Source organism: Ceratotherium simum, chromosome 4 (assembly GCF_057802395.1).
Source record: "Ceratotherium simum simum isolate JZ-2026a chromosome 4, ASM5780239v1, whole genome shotgun sequence".
NCBI classification, from domain to species: domain Eukaryota; kingdom Metazoa; phylum Chordata; class Mammalia; order Perissodactyla; family Rhinocerotidae; genus Ceratotherium; species Ceratotherium simum.
Genome location: NC_141903.1, coordinates 25,968,176 through 25,992,129, shown reverse-complemented (window position 1 = coordinate 25,992,129; position 23,954 = coordinate 25,968,176). Strand labels below are relative to the sequence as shown.

Genomic DNA, 23,954 nt, shown 5'->3' with positions numbered 1-23,954 from the left:
CATGGCTGATGAGCAGTGTTGGTCCATGCCTGGGATCCGAACCCGCAGATCCGGGCCACTGAAGTGGAGTGCGCCAAACTTTAACCACTACACCACGAGGCCAGCCCCTTGACAACTCCTTTTGATAGAAAGTTCTTCCTTATGTCTAGCCAAAGTCCTGCCTCCCTTTACTTTCCACCTACTGATCCTATTAATGACTAATCTTTGAGGCCTCACAGAACAAGTGTTATCCATAGGCAGCCTTAAAGACAGTTTTTCTATCTCCCAAGTTGCCAGTTGTCCAGGTTGAACCCAGTGCTTCCAACTGTTCCTCATTTAGTTGGTTTCCATCGCCCTCCTGATCCTGGTGCTGACCTCTGGCTATACCCCAGTTTGTCATTATTCCCTTTATAGTGTGCTGCCTGGAACGGAATACTGCATGGCAAAAACAGTGCTGTCATCTACCTGGGGTTCTGTCTCATCCTAGTGCAACCTAGAATTGCATTAGCTCATTTGGCATCTATTATTATATCATTAACTTCTGTTGAGCTTATCATCAACTAAAAGCCATAAGTAGAGTTTTTTTTTTTCCTTTCCAACATGCACACGGTTGCCAAGCCACTTATTCCACATCCTGCAGTTGTTTTTAGCCTTCAGATCTATAGATTTCAGCTTCTTTTTGAGCAGTTTTCTTAGCAATAATCTGCTGTGGGTTAACTTCAGTTTTTATACACAACATAAAGAAGCCTCTTTACAGCGTTTGAAACAAATTGAGCATCTGTACCAAGTAAGCAACAGAGTGGTCTCTTGGTTGATGGGGAGGGAATGGGGGACTTGTCAGTCCCTGCATTCTGTCCCTTCTTCCTCCATAATATGCAGGATTCACTTGGAAGGCTCTATTCTTCAGATGCTTTTGATATGTTGGAAGAGACTAGAAATTAGCTGTTATTTGCATAAAGAATTACAGGAGTCGTTTCCTGGAATATTAGAGCCAGAGAGTTGCTGGCAGATATTTTAGTTTACCCCCGCCCATTCGCACATTTGGAACTAAGACTTTAGACAAATAAAGAGAATTGTTTCAAGTTACTAAGCAAACTGGTGAGAGGCCACTTTAGAACCCAGGCCTCTGACATACATGGAAACTAACTTATTAACTTTTGCCTGAATAGCAGCTTTCAGCTGCTCATATTAAGATACTTCATAGGTTTTTTTTTTTTTCCTGGCCCTCTTAGGAGTTTAGCTGTTCCAGAGCTAGGTGACTTCTTTGAATTCCTCCAGCATGGGAGCAGATGACACCCTCTTAGATATTTAGCGAAGTCGGTCTGGTGGTGAAGCTAGACAGGATCCTCCCTGGGACTTCGAGCCCTTTATTGGCTTTCCACCAAGCACTTTCCTTGTGAGATTGCATAAGGGCCTTCATCTTTTACAGTTGGTGGGAGAAAATGAGAAATGAGTGTGGCACTCGGGTGCCAGGCTGGGGCCAGTTTCCAAAGAATCCCCCGGGACTGGACCTGTGGGAGCACTTGGCACAGAGCTGTCTTGTGGCAGCTGGTGTTGGGTGTCGTGCGGGATGGCCTGTGGTGATGGCTGTTGGAGGTCCTGTCTCCTCGCCAGGTAACTGAGATAGCACACCAGACTCAGGGTGGGCGTCCAGCCACATGCTGGGGGAGAGCCCCCGATAGGCGGGCAGTTGTGCCAATCTGCCAAGTGTCTGAAGGGTTTTTATTTGTAATTTTTAATGTTCGTCTACCTTTTTTTCCTTGTTTGATTGCAGATTCTTGGAGGACAGGAAGTTGACTCTTTTTCATTATAGTATTCCGTCACTGCAATTAGTGTGTTCAGTAGATGTTTCCAGATACAGGCAGGGCGTCAGGGTGTATGTTTACTGCTTTGCTGCTACCTGGTGGAGCAGAGCAGGTCCCTTGATCTTTGGGGGGTTGAGTCTTCCTCTGTACCGTGAGCAGCTTGGAGTGACCTCTGAAGGCTCTTAGCAACAGTCCCCAGGATTCTGGGAGCCTCATGACTCCCAAAATGTATCCTTATCTGTGCAGATCCTTGTGTCTCGTAGAGAAGTCATTGTTCTCCTTTCTTCTGTAGTAGCGTTACTGAGAAAGACCTCCCAGGGGACGCCACCCTCCCCATCCTTCCCCAGCACAAAACAGGAAGGGTTTCTTCTTTCACCATCTTTAAAAAATTAGCAAATTTGTAAAAATAAAAAAGAAGAAGGGTTGTGGAGGGGAGACGTTGAGACAAGGGCCAGTGGTGAGCACTTCCCGTGCTCCTGGTCTTCCCCTTGGCTGCTTTCAGCTGCCATTTCTCAGTATTCAGGCTGGGTTGCAAGAAAAGATTCCTAGGGTCAGCAGATGAGAGTCACTCCTGACCTCTGGGAGAGGCCTGAGGTCATGGCAGAGAGAAAGAGAGTGTCATTGTGGCCCTGGGACCTGGTGGGGAGTTGGAGCAGAATTGGATGATCCAGAGGGGGTTTCTTGAATGCAACAAGGTTCTTTCTCCAGTGAATGCAGAGGAAAATAGGATACAGTGGGGCATATTTGGATTCCTGTCCTCTGAGAGCTTGCTCTTGGGGAAGACGGATGTAGAGACAATTTAACTATTGTTCAAGGTCCAAGAAATTAGCTCAGAGGGATAGTTCATCTTGACTAAGGAACAGGGAAGACTTCCTGGAAGCGCCTGTCTGTATCTTCCCCCATGCCTCCCCAGCAGTGGCTCGCCTCTGCTCTGGCCAGGTGTACTGGGGCAAATTTAGAAATATCTGAGTGTGGCACGACTGGGAAGGCTGGGAGGCAGAAGCTGAGTGAGCTCAGCCCGCCCACGTTTACTTTGCACCTTTTCAATTTCCCTTTGTACCAGACACTCTCATACTTAATCAATCCATAGTTCAGATGTCACTGAGCTACTGTGACAATGGCTGCTCCTGCCCCAGAGCCCACCCAAGGCTTGGAGCTAAAGGTCCCAGCCCCTGGAGGTCTTAGCGCTGACCCTGTCCCCCCAGCTACCATGTCCACGCAGAGGCTTCGGAACGAGGACTACCACGACTACAGCTCCACTGACGCGAGCCCCGAGGAGAGCCCGTCTGAAGGCCTCAACAACTTCTCTTCCTCCGGCTCCTACCAGCGGTTTGGGGAAAGCAACAGCACAACGTGAGTAGCTGTTTCTTCTCCCCTCCTGGGCGGGCTTTATGTTCCTAGGTATTAGTAACATAGTCTCCCTTATGTTATTTTTGCTCCGCCATTTTATCCATTCCTCACTTCGCAGATGAAAGTAAGATAGAGATTGGGCGAGTAACAGCACCGAGATTTGAGCTTCTTGCCTGCCACTCTCTGGCCTGTTTCTTATTCTTTGTTCCTTTCGGCTATGTTGGTCCCGGAAGGCTGGTGCCGAGGAAGAGCCTAAACGTAAGAAAAACTTCTAGAGAGAACTTTCTCTTAATTTAGAACCATGGGTCATCTATGCTAGAACCTCAAATACCTCCAGGCTCCATTGGAAGCCTCCTTTGCAACGTCTCCCCCAGACTTCTGTCCCCGTCACCAAACAGCCAGTTCATTTGGCTGAAGAAGTGGGAAGAAGGAGGAATAACTTTTCCTGCACTTAAAAAAATTCAAGAGGTTAATAGAGAAGAGGAGATGGGCTTTGCATTAAGGAGGGCTTATCTTATCCTTGGAAACTGAATCTCAAGACTCGTCTGGGCTGAGGTTGGCCCTCTGTGGGCCTCAGTTTCCCCAAATGTAAGATAAAATGAGGACCCCACTCTGAAGCTATGCTGACTGTCTGGTGCTCACACTCGAATTAGAAAATTCAGAGGAGGGTTTTCTACTCCATTGAGTTCTCCGACTCACTCCCTGATCTCAGCATCCCATCTTTTGCACCCCTTCTGTTTATTCAAGCTTAGCTCTCACCCTTTTTGTGTTCCCTTGTGGATTGGGTGTGACTTACTGAGGGATTCTTTATGTCCTAGACTTACACTGTCCCCTGTGACTCCCCAAGAGACCACAGAAGCTTCTCTTAGAGCTCATTACTGGTGAAGCTCCCTCTGGCTGCAGTCTTTCCTGGTGCAGGGCATTTTCCCTCGTGAACTGGGATAGAACTAGAGGATATGGCCCGTGCACATTACCAGCCCCTCTCCACCACTAGCTAATTTCTGCTCATAAAGATTCAGTCTCTATAGCTTATCTCTCAAGTGGCATGCTTTTGTAGATTCCCCCCTTTGTTTGGAGTGTTGCAATGGGAAAGATTGCTTAGAGCACAACTGGCAGCAGTGAGGACTATCTTTCCCTTCTTCCCCTAACCTAATCCACCCAGCTGGCTTCCCCCAGGCAGGAGCTGCAAATGCAGCCAATGGCACGTGATAGCTTCCCCTCAGAAGTCACGCTTGTTATTGTGAAATACTTCTTCCAAGCTTCTCTCTTGTTTCCCTTCCAGTTTGTGCTCTCAACTTGTTCTCAACTTGTCTATGCAATGCTTGCCATAGCGGAGTCTAGATTTTCATTTTTAAAGTGACCTCTCTGAAGTTCAAAACGAACCAGCTAGCAACCTCAGGATGGTAGCTCACAGGTTTTGTATGCATTGAAGCTAATGCATGCCTGTTAGTTATTCTGAATATCTCTTTTTTTCACATTGGGTTATAACTAGTAGTCAACCCCAAATTACCCCTCTTTTGTTGGAAATTGAGCAGATCAGAAGATACCTTCCTCGGGCTTGTATTGGGACATCTTCCAGGGTGTACTTTGTTCTGAGGGCCCATCCTGCCCTGATATTGTGATGCCAGGTGTAACTAGGAGCTCATCTGTAAGTGATGGCAGGTATCACAGTCCCGTCACAAGTGCTACAGGGAATAGGACGCCCTTGGGACTTGGAGGATTGGTTGAGTCCTGCCCTGGGGCCTGGATCCACATGAGCATCTATGTATAGAAAACATGCCAGGTATGATTTAGGTATAGGCTGATTTGGGGGACCTTGTTAGCCCACATGAATCTCTAATACATGAGAAATGTTAGGGATGAGTTTTTGAGCTGAATTCCTTGTCTGCTTGTGCCCTGTCCAACCCTGTTATCTAGTTTGCAAAAGAACAAAGCACATGGAGGTACTTCTCAGCCTACTGCACATACGTGTGCACACATCTGGCTCTTCTAGGGGTTAAGGGCTCAGTAAAACCCTTAACCAGGGGTGCACATAGGAACCCCACCACTTCCATGGTGATGTGCTTGGTGAGGTTACTTCCTAACACTTAATGTGATCAAGCTGTTTTGGCAATGGCCTTATTTTACTCTGTTGGGCAAATATTTCTCCTTGTTGCCCTGTTGAGTTATGTTATACCAGTTCTTGGTACGTACTTCTTCCCCAGGCTGCAGACTGAGGAACCAGTTGACTGAAACTGGCTTTCTCTAGGTTATCTGGAGCAGCCGTCTGCAAAATGTGGTATTTAGACCCTTTGGGGTTCCCAAGACCATTTCGAGAAGTCTGAGAGGTCAAAACTGTGTTCATAATAATACTAAGATATTATTTGCCTCTTCATTGTGTTGACATTTGCACTGATGGTACAGAAGCACTGATGGTCCTGCTGGCACCTTAGCATAAATCAAGGCAGTGGCACGACGTTATGCTAGTCGTCCTGTATTTTTCATTGCCACACGTACAAAGAATGAGCTAGTTTCACTGCAGCATGTCCTTGATGAAGCAGTCAGATTACTAATTTTATTAAGCCATGACCCTTCAGTACAGGTCTTTTAATGTTCTGTGTGACACAATGGTAAGTGTGCATGAGGCACTTCTACTGCATGTCCAAGTAGGGTACTTGTCTCAAGGAAAAGACCTTGAGTGATTGAGCTGTAAACTGAACTACCTGCTTTTTTTTTTTCCATAGAACACTATTTTTGCTAGAAAGAACTAACAAATTATAGGTTATTCAGACCTGAGTACTTGGCAGACATTTTCTTGAAAATGAAAGAAATGGTACCATCGCCTCAAGAAAAACAATCAACAGTATTGGTGTTGCCCACAATAAAATTTGAGCTTTCAAGCAAAATTTGAAAAAAACTTGTATCCAACACTGTGGCCTTGACAGCTTCCCTCTACTTAAAGACTTTTCTGATGAGATCAGTAATGATGTTAATAAATGTGATTTTTTGATATTGTATAATGAAATGTGCCAGAATTTGGAAGATCTGCATAACTCAGGGAATCAATATCTTCCAAATTACCAAAATATGATGTTAGAAAATTGTGCATGGGTAAAAGATCCATTCAAAGATTCAATAGGTTTTAATGTAATAGTGGATGAAAAAGTTCAGATTCCACATTATAACTAACTTCTAAGAAACTACCATATGTTGAGTTTTGGTGTAGTATCAAAGAAAAATTACCACAATTGTCTGAAGAAGCAATTAAAATACCTCTTCCATTTCCAACTACATGTCTGTGCGAGGACAGATTATTTTATATACTTCAACCAAAACAACATATCACAACAGATTATTTGCAGAAGTAGATAATCCAGCTGTCTTCTATCAAGCAATACATTAAAGAGATTTGCAAAAAAGTAAAATACTGCCAGTCTTCTCACATTTTATTTTTTTGGAAAATAGAGTTACTTTTTATTAAAAATCTTTTATATTAACATGTAATATGTTTATTGTTATTTTAAGTTAATTAATAAATATTTTTAAAATATCTCAGTTTTAATTTGTAATGTAGTATATATTAGACAGAATCCACACAAGCAAAAGCTATTTGGGATCCTCAATAATTTATAAGTGTATAAAGGGGTCCTGAGACAAAAAAATATAAGAACTGCTGATTTGGAGCATAAACAGAACTACAGAGATTTGCAAGGCTTATTTCTTCCTCCCTCCCCATAGTTAAGACTTTGCAGTCCACGAGTTGATTTTGTGATACTCATGTGGTTTTGGGTAATCCTAGCTTGGGACCTTTGATTAAAAAGAGTAATTTTGGTCAATTGCCTAGAATCCTGGTGTTGCAGAGTTGAAGAGACCTTGGAAGGTATGTTGTCCTAGTCCAGTCCCCTCACTCTACAGACTAGACAATGGGCCTGGAGAAGGGAAGGGAATTGTCATATGGAGTTAGTGGCCGAGCCAGGGCTGGAGGGACCTGGTCTCCCACGTAACCCAGCTCAGAGGCATTTGGGGGAGGCCTCCGGTAGGCAGGTGGGTTTAGTACAATGCTCACCTTTGCCCTGAAGTGGATTAAACATTTGCCAGGATAGAATTTGATTGGCCCAGCATCCCCGCCGTAATCTCCCGGTCATTGGCTCCTGATAGTGAAAGTGTCACCCCCGGACCTTGCGGTCCTTAAGCTGTGTCCTCCGGGTAATCCAGAGAGCACTCAGCTTCTTCTCAGTTGACTCAAAGCAGTTTCCTCCATCTTTCCTGAAGAGCTTGGGGATGGTAGGAAGGTCAGGAGGTTTTCTCCCTGGGGGTAGAAGGAGAAAGGTTACCAAAAGTAAAATTCTTTCTAGAGGGTGTAGATGGGTCTTAATATAGTCTTTATGAATAGCATGTATTATTTGCCTTCAGTTTCTACTGAACTGCAGATTTGAAGAAATATGTGTAAGCATCATTTTGGAGGGACTTGGGTTATTTGTACAGAATTTCCAGACCGTGCCAGGAGCCAAATCCTGAGTGAGTCTGTGATTTGGGGCAAAGTGACACTGTATTTGACTTGTTTTGTGTCCTCCTGGAGGTAACAAAGGATAGAAAATGCTGAAGATGAGGCCACTCCTCTGCTGTCAGTCCTTTGAGGAGTTCCCATTCCCTATGGAATGCCCACCCTCGCCCCACCTGAGCGGCCAGGAGGCGATGCACGCCTCCGTGTTGGTGCCCCGCATCTCTCTCTCTCGGCTCGTATTTCCAGGCTCTTCTTCCCCACGGGCACACTGACAGACCCTGCCTCTCCTGCTGGGCTCAGCCCAGGTCCCTCCACTCTGTGAACCCTCAGCTGCCTCCCCTCCCTGAGCATTGATCCTGGGCTCTTCTTCAGACAGGGATCTTTCTACCTTGAGTGATTGTTAATGTGTCCACCTTATTTTCCCTGAGACATTATTAATTTCTAGAGACTGAGGTCTATGTCTGATTCATACTTATTTCCCCCACTGCATTAACATGACATTTTACACGTGATAGCTAGTATTTGCTGAGTGAAAAAATGAATGAGGATGTGTGAGAGGCTTTACAGTTGCAGCTTGAGGGGGACAGTCTGTACAACAGGCGAGGGAAAAATCTGTGCTTGAGGCAGAAGGACAAACTAGGTGACTGTCCAATCCTAGGCCTCTATGGGATTTGACTTTTTTTTTTAAATACAAAGTACGCCAGGGACTTCTGGCCTATTGTGGTACCGTGCGACTTTTACTCTGCTCACTTTGCATAAAACGTTCTGTTAAGGGTTTTGGGCTTCCGTTTTTTATTTCCTCTGTTCTTCTCTGACACCAATCTGTCCTTCACAGTTACACTTGTCATCCTCTGTTGCAGTTTTAGATCTGAGTCTTTACAGTGGACAGCTCTGTGGTGACAACCAGGCCCAGATACACTAGGACAGGACAGAGCGCCTAGCGAGACCTCCACCCTCCCACCAGTCTAATCTCCAAGGGAGAGGGATCCTCAGAGCTGCCACAGAGAGCACAGCTTAAGCCCAGTGGCTAGGACAGTGGGCTCAGGGGTCAGACCACCTGGGTTTGAATCCTGGCTCAGCTCTTTACTAGGTGTGTGACCTGGAACACGTTGCTTCCTCTTCCATAAATCTCATAGGGTTGTTGCGGAGATTGAAGGAGATAATATGTGAAGGCTCTTAGCTCGGCGCTAAGTGCTTAATGAATGTTAGCTGTCATTATTGTTAACATGCTCTTGTCTGCCTTCTTCCCACCTCAGATGGTTCCAGACCTTAATCCACCTGCTGAAAAGCAACATTGGCACAGGACTCCTGGGGCTGCCTCTGGCAGTGAAGAATGCAGGCCTCTTGGTAAGGGTCTACACTGGTAGAGGAAAGTATTGTGACAAATTTTAGGAGACAGTGTTTTTCTTTCCTTAAATTACTTCATTTAAAACATTTTTTTTTTTTTTTGTGAGGAAGATCAGCCCTGAGCTAACATCCATGCTAATCCTTCTCTTTTTGCTGAGGAAGACCGGCTCTAAGCTAACATCTATTGCCAATCCTCCTCCTTTTTTTCTTTTTTTCTCCCCAAAGCCCCAGTAGATAGTTGTATGTCATAGTTGCACATCCTTCTAGTTGCTGTATGTGGGACATGACCTCAGCATGGCCGGAGAAGCCGTGCGTCAGTCTGCGCCTGGGATCCGAACCCGGGCCCCCAGTAGCAGAGCGTGCGCACTTAACTGCTAAGCCACAGGGCCGGCCCCATTTAAAACATTTTAAAATGAGAAGCTTTTGTAAAAAAATTCAGCAGAGGAAAAGCTGAAGCATATTTTTCATGTAAAAATGAAATATGTTTCATGTAAAGATATTTATTGAGGGCCTTCTGTGTGCCGAGCACTGTCTTAGGCTCTTAGAGTATTATCAGTGAATAAAACAGATAAGATTCCTGCCCTCATGGAGCTTACCTTCTGGTGGGGAGGATGTACTTAAAGTGTCTCAGGCAGTTTCTATGAATAATATTAACTAATGAATTTGTAACACAAGTCTGTCTTTTTCTACACAGTCATTCCATGCCCCGCCCTGAGGTGGCCAGCTCTGAGAATCCTAGTTTTTCTTTTATGACTCACCCCCTATAGCCTGCCTATCCAAAGCCATCTGGTTTCTTTTAGAGTTGGAGAGAGCTCAGAGATGTGGATTGTCCTTAGCTGAGGGCTGTATTTCTTGCTCTGACATTGCTCTAAAGAGAACTTCCCCCTCCCCCGCCCCCTTAACCCATCCCTGCTTCCCAGATAATCACAGGAGCCTGTGATCTGCTGATTGGCAGTGGTCCTGGAACAGCATTATCTTGTGTCCCTCTTCTCCATGAGATTAATTCTTTCGAAGGCATGCTAAGGTTCGGATGGTGCCTGTCTCATCGAGCTAGTCTCCGTGATCACATTTCTCTCTCTAATGCTGTGCCAGAAGTTCTGCCATTGGAAAATGTCTTAGTAGTGTTTTGATCATTTGCAAACTCCTAATCCTAATTGTACCTCCTTGTCTCTGTTAACTCACTCCTAATTGTACCTGCTTGTCTCTCCTTCTCTTCCCCACAACACCTATCCCCAGATGGGTCCCCTCAGCCTGCTGGTGATGGGCATCGTGGCTGTGCACTGCATGGGTATCCTGGTGAAATGTGCTCACCACTTCTGCCACAGGTGAGAGCCCTCCGAGCCACCTCTCAAGTAACAAATTGTCCTTTTGGGTTCTGTTACCAGTCCTGAAAGCGAGCACTTACACAGAGCACTCTAAATTCCTGATGCTCACTGAAGGTGGCTGCTCATTATCACAGCAATGCTTTTCCCTGTTATTTTTGTGTTCTTTTTCAGCTTGTTGTCATCTGTCAAATTTACTTGTGTCTGGTGAACAGAGACCACATTCTCATTTTATGTGCTTTGTAATATTTAACCCATTGAAATGATTCTACCAGATGTTGTTAATTATAACAAAAGTAACTGTCCTGTTGACTTAACACTTCTCATCCTTGAAAACCTTAGATACAGGACTCAGTGGTATGTACAGGGTGACAGGTGGGGAACTGGCCCAGGTCTGAGTGAGCTATGTTTGTTCTGTCATTGTCATTGTCTAACCCGCACACTCTGCCCTTTCTCTCTCCCTCCCCTCCTCCCAGACTGAACAAGTCCTTTGTGGACTATGGGGATACGGTGATGTATGGACTGGAATCCAGCCCCAGCTCCTGGCTCCGGAACCACGCACACTGGGGAAGGTACCTGGTTTCCTCTTTCCTTTTTGCACTAGCCTCCCGGTGTGGAGGCCTTCAGATAGGAGAGTGAGATGTGGGAGACAGTGTAAGTAGTGGAAAGTGCGTTGTTTGGGTCAGTGGACTTGAGTTCCAGCTCAGCTCTGCCAGTGGTAATCTGTGTGATCTTGGGCTGTGTGACCCCTCCCTTCTCTGGGGCTGAGTTTCTTCATCGGTTAAAGCACGGGACCTGGCCTGAGAGATCTCTAAGGAATGTTCCAGCTTTGCCAGTCTATGACCAGTGATGTATTTCATTTCCTCATTTGTTCAACAAATATATTTAAGCCCTCTCTTCTAAGTGGTACAAAACAATTCTGTGTATAGGGAGGGGGGATTCCCTGAGGTGAATTACGTGATCCTGGCCCTCTAAGGATTTGTAGCCTCTGTGAGGAGAAAGATGTGTGGGAAGCTTGAGAACAAGAGATGAGGAAGAGTGTAAACCAGTAGGAAGCGAGTCTCATGAGCTAGAAATACATCCTGGGCTCTTAGAGGGAGAGGAGCTTTGAAGAGTCTCTTGCCCACTGTGCCAGATGAGAAGCGCACACGATAGGTACTTGAAGGGCAGGGCACGAGGCAGGAGAAGGAAGGCTTCAAGGAGGAGCTGAGGTGAGCTAGAACAAATGGATTTGTTAGAGAAGGACACATTTCAGGAGGTGAGGGTGTTTGGAAATTTCTCCTTATGGTGACTTTTCAGATGCCTGGAGGAAAATATTCTACTTTTTGTTTCCTGTTTGAGGAAACGGTATATTTAGATCTAGAGAATTGATACCATCAGGGGCTGAATCCTTTTTTTCTTTTTTAAGTGAACCACATTAAAACTATGTTCTCCAGAAAACTCCTTTTTGTGGTCACAGGGAGACTTTTACCTTCTTCACTCATAGTCACCTTCTTTCTGTGACGCAGGTTTATGTAATTCTTTCAGCAAAATCATTTTCTGAGATGAGGAGAAGCCAGATTGCCAAGTGACCACCATTGGTTGGTTGTTTGGTTGCTGATTAGTCCTTTCTCCCTCCCTCTCTCCTCTCTTTCCCTTCCTCTCTCCCTCTCTCCCTCTCCCTCCCTGCCTCCTTCCTTACTCAGCCTCTCACTCCCTCCCTTCCTTCCTTTTATAAAATTAACGTGTACTCATGGTAAAAAAAAAATTTTTTTTGAACAAGATAGAAGGACATAAAGTAAAAAGTAAAAATATATACTGGTCTCAGTTGCATGGGTATCCTTTTGGAATTTTCTGTATGTATACAAACATACACATGTTCTTAAAGTTTTTTTTACACAAATTGACCATATTATGCATACTGTTTGGAAACTTGCTTTTTTCCCTTAAAGGTCTTAGACATTTCTCCATCAGTACGTATAGATTTAGCATATTCTTTTACCTGCTGTATACTGTTCCATTTAAGAATGGTCTATAATGTAATCACTTTCCTTTTGATGACCCTTTAGGTTGTCACCAGCTGTTGTTGTAACAGTGCTTCAACCAGCAGTCTGTTTTGGTACATCTGTTTCTGTGTACTTATGTGAGAGTAGGTTGGTTCTTGGATCTAAGTGATGGAACAAGACTGTGAAGGGGTCCACTTGCTGGGCTTTTAAGCCGACCACTCTCTGTAGCTTTAGAAGGAATGGTGTGAGATGGGATAGGGGGGCTGAGGGGAGGAGGAGGCTGAGGGGCTAGGCAGAGGTCCTGGAGTGTATGTTCTGCTCCTACCATTCCAGTCTCGGGATTGCCTGGCCCCATGCAACATTCCAGACAAGAAGTCAGGAAGGCTTCCACACAGATAGCACCTCCTTCACCTTCCTTCAAAGCTCCAGACCGGTGGCACCTAGCACAGTTTCTCCTCTTCCCAGGGCACACTCATCCTTGTCACCTGGTGGGAAGGGTCTATGATGACTTGGGAGAAAGCACTGTTCAGACACTCTGGGAGTCTCTCTGGGAGTCTTGCTTTTGATCGTCATGCTCTTTGTGTTCCTTCCTTCCCCACCTGCAGGCACACTGTGGACTTCTTCCTGATTGTCACGCAGCTGGGATTCTGCTGTGTCTATTTTGTCTTTCTGGCTGAAAACTTTAAGCAGGTAGGGCCCTGGTAAAACAAGAGAGAGAACTGTAAGAGATGAGGGGACTTTCTGCTTAGGATTCCTTCCAAGCCATTTTTGGTCAACAAAAGAATTACTATTTTAATACTTTACACAGAACAGTGTCTTTTGTTTGATTTCATCTAAAGACCTCGGGCATAGAGAAACCTCCAGATGTTTGTCTATCCTCTTGTCTTTAAGTGAGATCTGATCAAACCCAGCTCAGACAGCTGGGTTGCTAATGATAATTATGAAGATCTTCAAAGAAGGTTCACTGAACACAGACCTCTCTACCGCCTTGTTCACACTGAGTCTTTAGTCAGGAACCTCTTCTGGTGGAAAGCCAATGGCCTTAGTCGTCTGAGAGGCCTTTTCTCTTTCTTCTCTTCCCCTCATCTAGGTGATCGAAGCAGCCAATGCGACCACCAGCAACTGCCACAACAACGAGACGGTGATTCTGACGCCCACCATGGACTCGAGGCTCTACATGCTCACCTTCCTGCCCTTCCTGGTGCTGCTGGTCTTCATCCGGAACCTCCGAGTCCTGTCCGTCTTCTCCCTGTTGGCCAACGTCAGCATGCTGGTCAGCCTGGTCATGATCTACCAGTTCATTGTTCAGGTACGAGCCCAGGCTCCCCCTCCGCCTGTGAAATAATCCGAGAAACAGACAGAACAAGTAAAAGGGACTTAAATAGGGATGTGTGACTTACGCGTGGTATCTTTAGAATTGGGGTTCTCAGCCTCAGCACTGTTGACATTTTAGGCCAGGTAACTCTTTGTCGTGGGGGCTGTCCTGTGCATCGGGGGATGTTTAGCAGCATCCCTGGTCTCTACCCACTAGGGGCTAGTAGCAACCACTCCCCAAACCGTGACCACCAGAATGTCTCCAGACATTGCCAAAGGTCCCTGGGGGCAAAATCACCCCCATCCAGGTCACTGGTTTAGATTTTTTCCCAATTAGAGAGTGAATGCATGATCATCGTGTAAGATTGGAAAATAGAGAAGAATATTCAGATAAAAATAAAAACCAACGTGCGGGCAGGTCTGTGGGATAGTACAAGAGAGGACATCTCTGTGTAGGTGGGTAGAAGATCAGCCTGAGAAAATGTGTTATTAAACACTGGCTGTGTATGGACAAGACAGTGCGTTTTGCCAAGACTTGAGAAAAGGGAAAGAGTGAAAGCAGGTGAATAAAAGAATAACTTTAAAAAAGTTATTTAAATTTAATTCCCCCAAATAATTCACCAGTATATATTCAGCACAATGCAGACAACACAGGTTCCTGTTAACACCACATCCCTACCCTGAGTCTCCTCCTCTAGGGACCCACTGGGTGTGATTGGTCTGTCTCTTCCAGGTCCTGTGGATGCATAGAAATATATAAACCAAAAATATATTTTGTTTTGTGTTTTTTTAACATAATTTTAAAAATTGTTACATGTAGCGTTCATTGACCTTGATATTTTTCCCTCGGCAATGCCTCAGAGAGCTTTCCATGTTGATACACCTGGTTGTACCTCATTATTCTTAATTGCTACATAGTATCTCAGAGAATAGATGTGTCATAGTTTACTTAACCAGTTCCCAGTCAGCAGACTGTCAGGTCATCTATAATATTCGGTGTTATTTCAGTATTACAACACTGAATATGTTTATGCCTTCCTTTTTGTGGACATGTATAAATACTTTTCCGAGATATTTTTTGTGAAGGCGCAATTGTGAAGAGTATGTGCTTTTGAGTTTTTTATATTTCCAAGTTGCTTTTTCCAAAAACTGTTTACCAATTTCATGTAGACTCTCTTCCATAGTACCTAAGCGTCCCATCCTAGCCAACACTGGGTGTATCAGTCTTTTCGGTTTTGTTCAGTCTGACAGGTGCGCATTGTTTCATTTTTACCGTCTGTGACCCAGTTACCCACTGATGTGGTTTCTAGGAAAACAGTGGGTCATAAAACACAGGGACTTCCTGTTCTGAGGAAATGACAAATGAATTTAGGTTAACATTGTACTCAGTGAGCATTTACTGTTTTCCTTGTCCTAGTAAGTCAGGTGGGTGGTGGATATGGACTCTTCTGCAGAACTGTTTTTTTTTTGTTTTTTTTTTTCTGAGGAAGATTTGTCCTGAGCTAACATCTGTTGGCAATCTTCCTCTTTTTTTTTTTTGCTTGAGGAAGATTTGCCATGACCTAACATCTGTGCCAGTCTTCCTCTATTTTGTATATGGATCACTGCCACAGCATGGCTGACGAGTGGTGTAGGTCTGTGCCTGGGATCTGAACCTGTGAATCTGGGCCGCTGAAGCGGAGCATGCCGAACTTAACCACTACGCCACAGGCCTGGCCCCCAGAACTGTTTTTTAAAGCATAAAATAAACAGCTCTCCGTGTCCCATTTTTTATGGGACTGGAAGGAGGGCCTGTGAACGCATGATTGACCATTTCCAGAGAACTTCTTGCCCCACGTCTGGCAAATTAAGTTAAAACAAGGAAGCGTAACTAAACCCATGACTTAACTTGGTCATTAGAGATCTGTCAGTGCCTAGGACACCCTGCAGCAGACATTAAAGATGAATTGAGTGAGGCCACCTCACATAGACATGCACACACACCACATTTATTTCTAAACCACTTCAGCTAGTTTACTTTCGTGGTTCGGACTGTGGTGGTTGCTGTGATCAGAGGGCTGGAATGGGAATACGGGTTCTGACCACATCTCAGTTCCATTTGAAGGGAGCGTCCATCCAGTGCATTGTCTGTGCGTAGTACAATCTGCACTTTCAGATGAGGCAGCCCTGCTGATTTCTGGAGAGCGCCTCTGAGCCTGCCTCTGGGCTCAGCCCATAGGTGTGTTGTGATCAAGTAGTGCTGTCTGCCCTGGGTGCAGCGGGAGAGACTGGTGGCTTGGCTGTGTGTTAAGCAGCTTCGTTTTGACGTGGCGCATAGCGAAAGATGCTCCTTTGTTGCTACTGCTGCTGTTACTACTGCTCCATCTTAGCATTTTGCCCCGTTACCATGAGGATTCCCCTGTCTGATGTTCCTGAATTTTTACCTAATCCTGAGCGCGTGTGTGACCCGTGCTCTTGCTCCTCATGCGGTCACCATCGTAGGAAGCAACCGAGGTCTTCCACCTGAGCAGGTTTCCCCGTATCTTCATCACGTGGAATGAGGAATGGCACTGTTCTGAGCAGAGTGCCTTGCCCAGAGGGGGCTCCCCGTAAGTGTTTCATCACTGCGTATCCTTAATTCTGAGATGCGTTTTCTCACAGTTATAACATTTCCAACATTGGAGTACATCTTGCAATCCTTATGTATATTTAATAGCATTTTCTAAAAAAACTGTTATTATTATCTTGGTAGTATTGTGGAATTGTGGAGATAATATGTTGATAGTGAGCTGATTTCGATTTGTATGTTTCTTTGCAAATTAAACTTTCTCCGTGTGGTTGGTTGGGTTATAAGTCAGTAGCAGTCATTAAGTAGGTAGAATTATAAATCCCTCCTGCTGGCCTCATTCATGCTGGTATTCCCAGACACGTGTTCTGAAATTCCGTCTCTGATACCTCGACCTGATCTGGTGTGTGGACCTGGGCAGTAGTCATCCACTAACCGACAGATCGCTCCTGTTTCCAGGAACAATTACACTGTGACTCAGGAGTAATTGTAGGGCAGTCTTCCTCTATTGTCTCACTGTAAGGCAAAAATATTTATTAGTCTGTGTTCCTTCCAAGTACTGAAGTGCTTCTTATAAAGAGAACTAACTGATTTCTTAGCAGGGGCTCAGAAAAAAGTATTTTTTAAAATCTTTATATTTTAGGGAGACTATAATGTAAGTGCTTTAAAATCTTTTAAAGAGAAGCCTATTGCAGAGGTTAATATTAGATCTCCTTTTGTGCACTGATGTTATTCTGTCACACTGTTAGAACGTGCCCCATATTTATCTAAATACCTCTACAGTTAAATCAATTGTAAAACATTGTAAAAGGCAGTTTTAAGGTCAATATTTCTTTTAATCTAAATACGGTACGCACATGGGTTTAAAAGTCAGATTCTAAAAGGACGGCAGCTTCTCTCACTCTGAGTCCTCCTCCTTCAATGCCGTCCGTTACTGGGCACTATTGTTCAGTCATGAGCCAGGTAGGATTCTGTGTCTGCACCTCCTTGCTTGTACATCCTTATATTGTACCTCAGTTAACAATTGCCTTGGTTTTTATTTGCCTTTTGTTTTTGAGGAAGATTGGCTCTGCATTAACATCTGTTGCCAATTTTCCTCTTTTTTCTTTTTCTCCCCAAAGCCCCAGTACACAGTTGTGTGCCATAGTTGTTTTATTTGCCCATTTTTTAATGCTCTTTCTGCTATTTTTTCCACAAATGTTCCAATACTCCTGTCATGTGCCTATTAATAATGTTTTACAAGTGCTCAAACTCATTCCCAAGAATTAAAACAAAAAAAAAGAAAGAAAAGCAGAGAAAAAAAGAAAAAAAGTTCATCTAAAAATTTACCACCTTCCCTTCCAGCTTTATCTGTGTGGAGTGTTTACGTAGTTATATCATAGTGAAGACGTAAATGTGAAAAATATTGTTCTCACTCTTATTTCATAAGCAGTTTTTCATGTGCCACTTAGTCATCTCAATTTTTACTTTTTAAATAGTGCATAATATTCTGTGGTATAGTTGATGTGCAGTAAACTAACTGTTCACTTGTTTGGGAACATTTAGGTTGTTTTTAGTTACTATTAAATAGCTTTGCTCAACTTTTTTCATATTTTGATTTTTTTTCTACTCGGATTAAATTTCTGAGGATGGGATTACCTAGTGAAAGAATGTGACTATTTTTATGCAAGCTCCAACATTTGAGTGTTTTATGGCACATTGAGCTAGGCTTTCCTCAAAGCAAGTAGGGTTTTCTCAGCCTGAAGGGAAAAAAATATAAAGGTTGAACGTCCCTAAATCACCTGTCAGGTGTCAGACTTTCTCCCTTCAAAGGATCTTGGATTTATGGAAAGGAGTGACCTGTCTGATATTGGAGTTCAAATCTCGAATCTCTCTATAGCCTTTGATTTGTCTTATTTTCTCTTTCAGAGGATCCCAAACCCCAGCCGCCTCCCGTTGGTGGCGTCCTGGAAGACCTACCCTCTGTTCTTTGGCACGGCCATTTTTGCATTCGAAGGCATCGGGATGGTAAGAGTTACACTGTGATTCTTTGGTGCCCTTGGTGTCCTCGAGGTCTGCTTTAAGGAATGCTGTAGAAGTGGTGTTAGAAATGGTCTTCTGAGACTTGTCTGGTTAATGAACAGTGTTTCAGGGATTCCACTGAAGTTTCCCAGCTCCAACTTTTGAAAATAAATTGTATGTAATTTGAGAGTGTTTGCATTCAGACCCCCTCTGCTGCCTGCTCATCTCCTGTGTGTGCAGTAAGCAATAGTACGTGGCAGTTAGGAATGCAGGGTCTGGAGTCAGACTGACTTGGGATGAGTCCTGACTCTGCCAAAGGGTAGCTTTGTGACTTTGCACGAGGACTTGACCTCTCTGAGCCTTCATTGTTTGCTTCTGAAAAGTGAGCTTAATGATTAGTAGTTGTTAGGATTAAATAAGATATGTGTAAAGTGCTTTGTACAGTCCCTGACACATGGTGAGCATTAAAGGAATTTTTATTTTCATTAATAATCTTATCAATTTTATTATTAAATCAATAAATACATGAATGATTTCTCTGCCCTCTGTTTTCTGTGCTATATTTTCTATGTGTAAATGAATAGCCTTCACTCCTAGCTCAGCTTCCCCCATCATTGCTGTGATTTTACCAAATTCTTCTCCTGAAGAGAGGAGCCTGCCATCAGTTGTTCCTAATTTGATTTTTATTTGTATTTTTCATAATTAAAGGTCCAGAATTCTTCTCTGAAGAAAATGATTAGCTCTGCTGGCCAAGGGCTTAAGAAATGGGAAGACGCTTCTCCTTTCGTGGAATTTCTTTTTGTTCCCATTTGATTTCCCTATCACCTTATACACTTCTAAGAAAACCTAGAAGCTGGACATATGGTGGTGTTGATGGAATGTGTTAAGGGTCTGACATCGTGGGGGAGGCTTTCTGAGTGACTGTGTGTAAGTCGTTGTCCTAAGGTTTTAAACCTTTCCCTCCCTCTTTCCTGGGGCTTCTCATTGCCCGGGAAGAGTGTCTCACCTTAATTCACAAGCACAAGTGGTTTCCCTGCTGCTGGGGCCGAGGCCTGAACGGGCCGTATCGCAGCAGCGAGAAAGGTCCCGAGAACTCTGGACTGCAAAGAGGTTGAGTATGTGGAAGGATGCCCGGAGACCCTGGGGTCTTACAGAGCATCGTACTGCCTTTATCAGCTTTCCTGATGGCTCAGCACAGAGGCTGTTCTTTGCTTCATTAGCCAAGGCTTGGATACGGAGTCATCCTGTAAACATCATTATCTGTTTCTTCAAGATTTCTCTGAGTTTTCTATTTTTACAACAGAGAGAGAGAACACTGTAGTTTTGACTCCTAGTTTTGGATTTGAGGGCTGTTCGACATGTCTGGATGAAGTGCCCTGCTCCGTGTTCTCATTGTGCTCTCTCTGTGTTTGTGCTGCTGGCCCAGGCCTGGCAGACCTGGAGGAGGTGGGCTCCCTGCCCTCTGGCTCTCTCTAGACTCTCCATAGGAGGAAACTGAAGGAAAGCTTAGAAACTGTTTCTGATTGGATGTGGATCAACTGAAGCTTGGGACCCTTGAGCTGATGGCGGATGCTGAGGCCAGTGGAAATGCAGAGCTGTGGCGCCCCTCTGAGCACCGGGCCTGCAGCCGGCTCGTGGTGTCTGGCACAGACCCTCTCTGCCTCATGGCTGCAGGTGCTCGAGGAAAATGAGAAAATGAGTGTAACGACAAGATCAAAGATGGTTTGTGGGGCAGCTAGACATTGCCCTGGGTTGCTTTTCCTCGTCAGCCATGCCAGATGCAGTTGATAGCAGACTGTGAAGATTGTCACAGTCACAGTCACACCTGCTGTTGTCCCCATTCCTAAATGAACCAGTCTTCATAAGGGGCCTTTCCTTTCCTTTATCTAAGGTTCAAGAATGTCCTCTGCTGTGAGAGAGGAGGCAGCAAGGGTCAATGGTTTGAAATAGGAGTCTGGAAACTGGGTTTTGTGATACATCTCCAAGATCCTGAATCTCCAAGGTCCTCTATTAAGTCATATCACCCCCAGCACCTCAGTTTCTCTAACTTGGAGGTTTAACTTGTGACCACTGGTGCCTGCCCCTTTTGGGGTAAGGAAACAGTTTCTGGGAACTAGAGTGGCAGTTTTCCCTGACCTACGTTTTGTGTTCGTTGGACTTGTTAGCAGAGCTGTGACCTCAGGTGAGGTCCAGCAGCCTGTGTCACAACAGCATCTGTTGCACCTCGTGCCAGGTGGGCATGAGGCGAGAAGGCCTGCTGGTTGTCATGCAGCTGCATTCGAGGGGCAGAGAGCGCTGCCAGCCTACAGGGATCTTGCAGCAGGAGGCAGAGCGCTGGCCTGGGCTGGAGTGCTGGGTTGCAGTCCTGCCCAGCCTTACCTCCCAGGATTCCTGGCTCAGACAGTGGGCCCTACGTCTCCTCCAGCTCTCCAGTGTAACTTCTGATGAAACAACTTATTTGTTTGTTTATCTGTCTAGTAAAGGACGAATATGCTTTTGGGGCATCGCGGGGATAATGAAGTTACTTTTTTCTGAGAATATTACATTCTTTCTTGGCCATTAATGTTGCTTTTTTCTATGCTTTCTCTTCTATCTCACTACTCTCATAGGTTCTGCCCCTTGAAAACAAGATGAAGGATCCACGGAAGTTTCCCCTCATCCTGTACGTGGGAATGGCCATCATCACTGCCCTCTACATCAGCCTGGGGAGTCTGGGGTACCTGCAATTTGGAGCTAACATCCAAGGCAGCATAACCCTCAACCTGCCCAACTGCTGGTACGTGGAGGAAGATGGAAGCCCGGAGCACTGGATATTTTTTTAAATTAATGGGTCAGAATGTGGATTTTTCCTCCTCCTTCTCTCTCAAATCTGCCCGCTTTAGCCTACTTCTGCCACCCACCCCCCCAGGCCGGCACCATCCCTCCTTGGCTGCCCTCCAAGCCTTTGACTGTCTCTCTGCCTACGTCTTTCTCTTTCTCCAGATCTCTTCTCCCCTTTATTACCCGTGTGAGCATCTAAAACTCAATCCGATCATGGATTCCCTTGCTGAGAACCCCTCAAAGGCTTCCCTTTGCTCTTACGGAAAGACAGCCCCTTAATGTGCCTGTCAGGGCCCTTCAGGCTCTAGCCCCACCCCCAGCTAGTTCCTCCTCAGCAAGAAGAACTTAGTCTAGGAGTCACTTTTTGAGACGCTTTCTCTGATCTCACTGACGATGATTTTAAGTCCTGGTCAGATGCCCCTTCTCTCTGCTCCTGTGGGACTCCAGTAGGATCCTACCCTAATTCTTATTCCGTTGTGTTTGTAATTGTCCCTTCACCTGTTCTGTGGTCTCCCTACACTGGAAGCTCTGTGAGGGCAGCGGCCGTCCAGTTCTCCACTTTATCCCAACATCTGGCACCATGCCTGGCCACGATCACCACCCCGTGAATGATTTCTGAACAAGAAGGAGGACTAACGCTGAGACTGTGAGGCTTTTTATAAATGAGGAGATGTTATCAGGGAGCAGCTGGGGCACAGAAGATCGACGTGAACTGCTCTGTCCTCACTCTGTGGCCTTGGGCAGTCACAGCTTCTCACTGTCTCATTTCTCTCTTCTGGGAACCAGGAATAGTCACTTCTTCCTGCCAGGATTGTCATGAAGATCAAATAATACATGTGAGAAAAAGCTTTGTAATATTACTGGTGTGATGGAGAAGTGGGATGCTGCCCTGAGCTTTAATCTCTGATTGGATGTCATTCCTATGGAGGCATTTGCCGAATGGATTGGTCGATCAGCTGACTGATATACCATTTCCTCCTGGAAATCTGAGCCCAGAAGGGCCAAGTAGCCAGTCCATGCACCTTCAACCATTCCAAATAGATGGGGAGAGAGGAGAGCAGATCTCCTTGGTTCCCAGCTTCTGCTGTACCTCCCCCCATGGGAGTCACCGGCCTGACATGCAGGTGGAGCGTCTCACCATGGACCAGAGTTGTGGGCACCCTTCTGCATCTCACTTTCCTTAACTCTTGGTTGCCGTATTGTAGGGAAACACTGAGACGTAGTGAAATGCTTCCTAAAGAGTTAGCTGTCACTGGGTGTGTCCTGTGCAATAATTCTGTTCTAAAGATTAAAATTTCATTGTGGAGAGCATCTGTGAGCAGACACTGAAAGCTTGTTGGGTCCCCCGGGGATCAAAATAACGTTTCCAGCTGGCCGGTTGATCTGCCTGAGTGTGTTTTTTAGAGCTCTGATTGGTGAGGCATTGGGCAAGGACAGATTGAGGAAACTGAGAGAAGCATGTATTCAGTAGTGTCGTCACTGTTGAGCACAGGACACCCTAATCAGCAGCGGTCTGGGGACTAGGTTTCTTGTATGGCCAGCCAAGTGGTAGCCCTGAGATGGGCCGCTGTTTTCAGGAAGTCTTTCTTTCTCTTTCCCTCTGATGCCTGCTTTTCAGTTTCCAAATGTTCCTCCCTTTCCAGAGTCAGGTGGTAGCTCCGCATAACCGAAGAAAGATGGGTCAGGAGCCGCGGAAGCAGCCCACATAATAGATGCCAGAGCCGTAGATGGGCATCTGTCTTCTCTCCTTCGACACTCCAAACCCAGCTGCTCTAATCTTTCTGCCTCCATTTGGGGGCGATTTATTTGGCTGTCCCTGCAGGTGACTCTCCTGATTGCACACTTCCCAGTGCTCCAGAAGGCTTTGGTGCTACGCTGACGTTAATTATAGAGCCACCAGCTGATTTTTCCAAAGGGTTTTTATTATCTGTCATTGGAGCAAGTAAGGCCTTTTGTCAAACTCAGCCTCTCCCAGGGTGTTCTCCTGCTTATAGCGTAAGAAATCTTCTAGGTATCAAGTTCAACCACAGAGAAGTTCAGCGCACATTACGCACAATATAATCATCACTTTTAAATAGATTTCCAACAAGGGGGTGAGACCAGTGTTTCTCGCTGCTTAATGCACGAGAGTCTTGTTTGAAGTAGAGCTTTGCTCAGGGACAGAGTGGCCTTCCTTTTAACAATCATGCCAGGTCCATGAGTACTTAGTGGTCAGACTTTTTTTCTCCTCTGCACAGTCCTAGGCATGGGATAAGGTAGAGGTAATCCATGGTGCCTTAATGATCTCCCTGAGAAGCTCTGCGTGAAACGGTGGTAGGAAGATGGCCATAGTGGAAGGATGGATTTTGCTCCTGCCTCTTAGTCCTGCGTGGTCACCATCTGGTTTTTAGGAGCACTAAATTGGATGGGAGGATATAAATAGGCTTGTTAGATTTTAATTGTATTTTTTTTTAAAGGAAGTGTATTTTATTTTATTATTTTTTTTTTATCTCTTGCTTTTTTTTTTTTTTTGTGAGGAAGATCAGCCCAGAGCTAACATCCATGCTTATCCTCCTCTTTTTGCTGAGGAAGACCTGCTCTGAGCTAACATCTATTGCCAATCCTCCTCCTTTTTTTCCCCCCAAAGCCCCAGTAGATAGTTGTATGTCATAGTTGCATATCCTGCTAGTTGCTGTACGTGGGACGCGGCCTCAGCATGGCCGCACAAGGGGTGTATCGGTGCACACCCGGGATCCGAACCCGGGCCGCCAGTAGTGGAGCGTGTGCACTTAACCGCTAAGCCACGGGGCCGGCCCTTAATTGTATTTTTAATTGTTTTTATTTTTGAAAGGCTATATGCCCATGGTAAAGATTCCAAATGTTCAAAGGGTATGCAGAAAATGTTAAGTTTCCACTCACCTCCCCTAGTCCCCAGTTCTACAGTTTTCCATTTCAGAGGCAACTGTATTACCAGTTTCTTATGTCTGCTTCTGGAGATGTTTGGTGTGTGTAAGAATGTCACAT

At 45.1% G+C, this 23,954-nt stretch overlaps 1 protein-coding gene across 5 annotated transcripts in view; it reads left to right on the top strand.

Moving 5' to 3' along the window:
• The window catches only part of SLC36A1 (solute carrier family 36 member 1), a 70,095-nt gene that overhangs the window by 32,796 nt on the left and 13,345 nt on the right, over positions 1 to 23,954 (top strand). For 2 of the 5 annotated variants that reach the window (XM_087429528.1, XM_004428631.3), the window contains exons 2-9: positions 2,990 to 3,137; positions 8,874 to 8,964; positions 10,201 to 10,289; positions 10,763 to 10,858; positions 12,877 to 12,961; positions 13,362 to 13,580; positions 18,039 to 18,137; positions 20,741 to 20,907. In XM_087429528.1, the coding sequence (XP_087285654.1) occupies positions 2,990 to 3,137; positions 8,874 to 8,964; positions 10,201 to 10,289; positions 10,763 to 10,858; positions 12,877 to 12,961; positions 13,362 to 13,580; positions 18,039 to 18,137; positions 20,741 to 20,907 (994 nt within the window). Of the gene's footprint in view, positions 1 to 2,252; positions 3,138 to 8,873; positions 8,965 to 10,200; positions 10,290 to 10,762; positions 10,859 to 12,876; positions 12,962 to 13,361; positions 13,581 to 18,038; positions 18,138 to 20,740; positions 20,908 to 23,954 lie in introns of those variants that run through there. The other 3 variants (XM_087429527.1, XM_087429530.1, XM_087429529.1) reach the window with 3 other exon arrangements.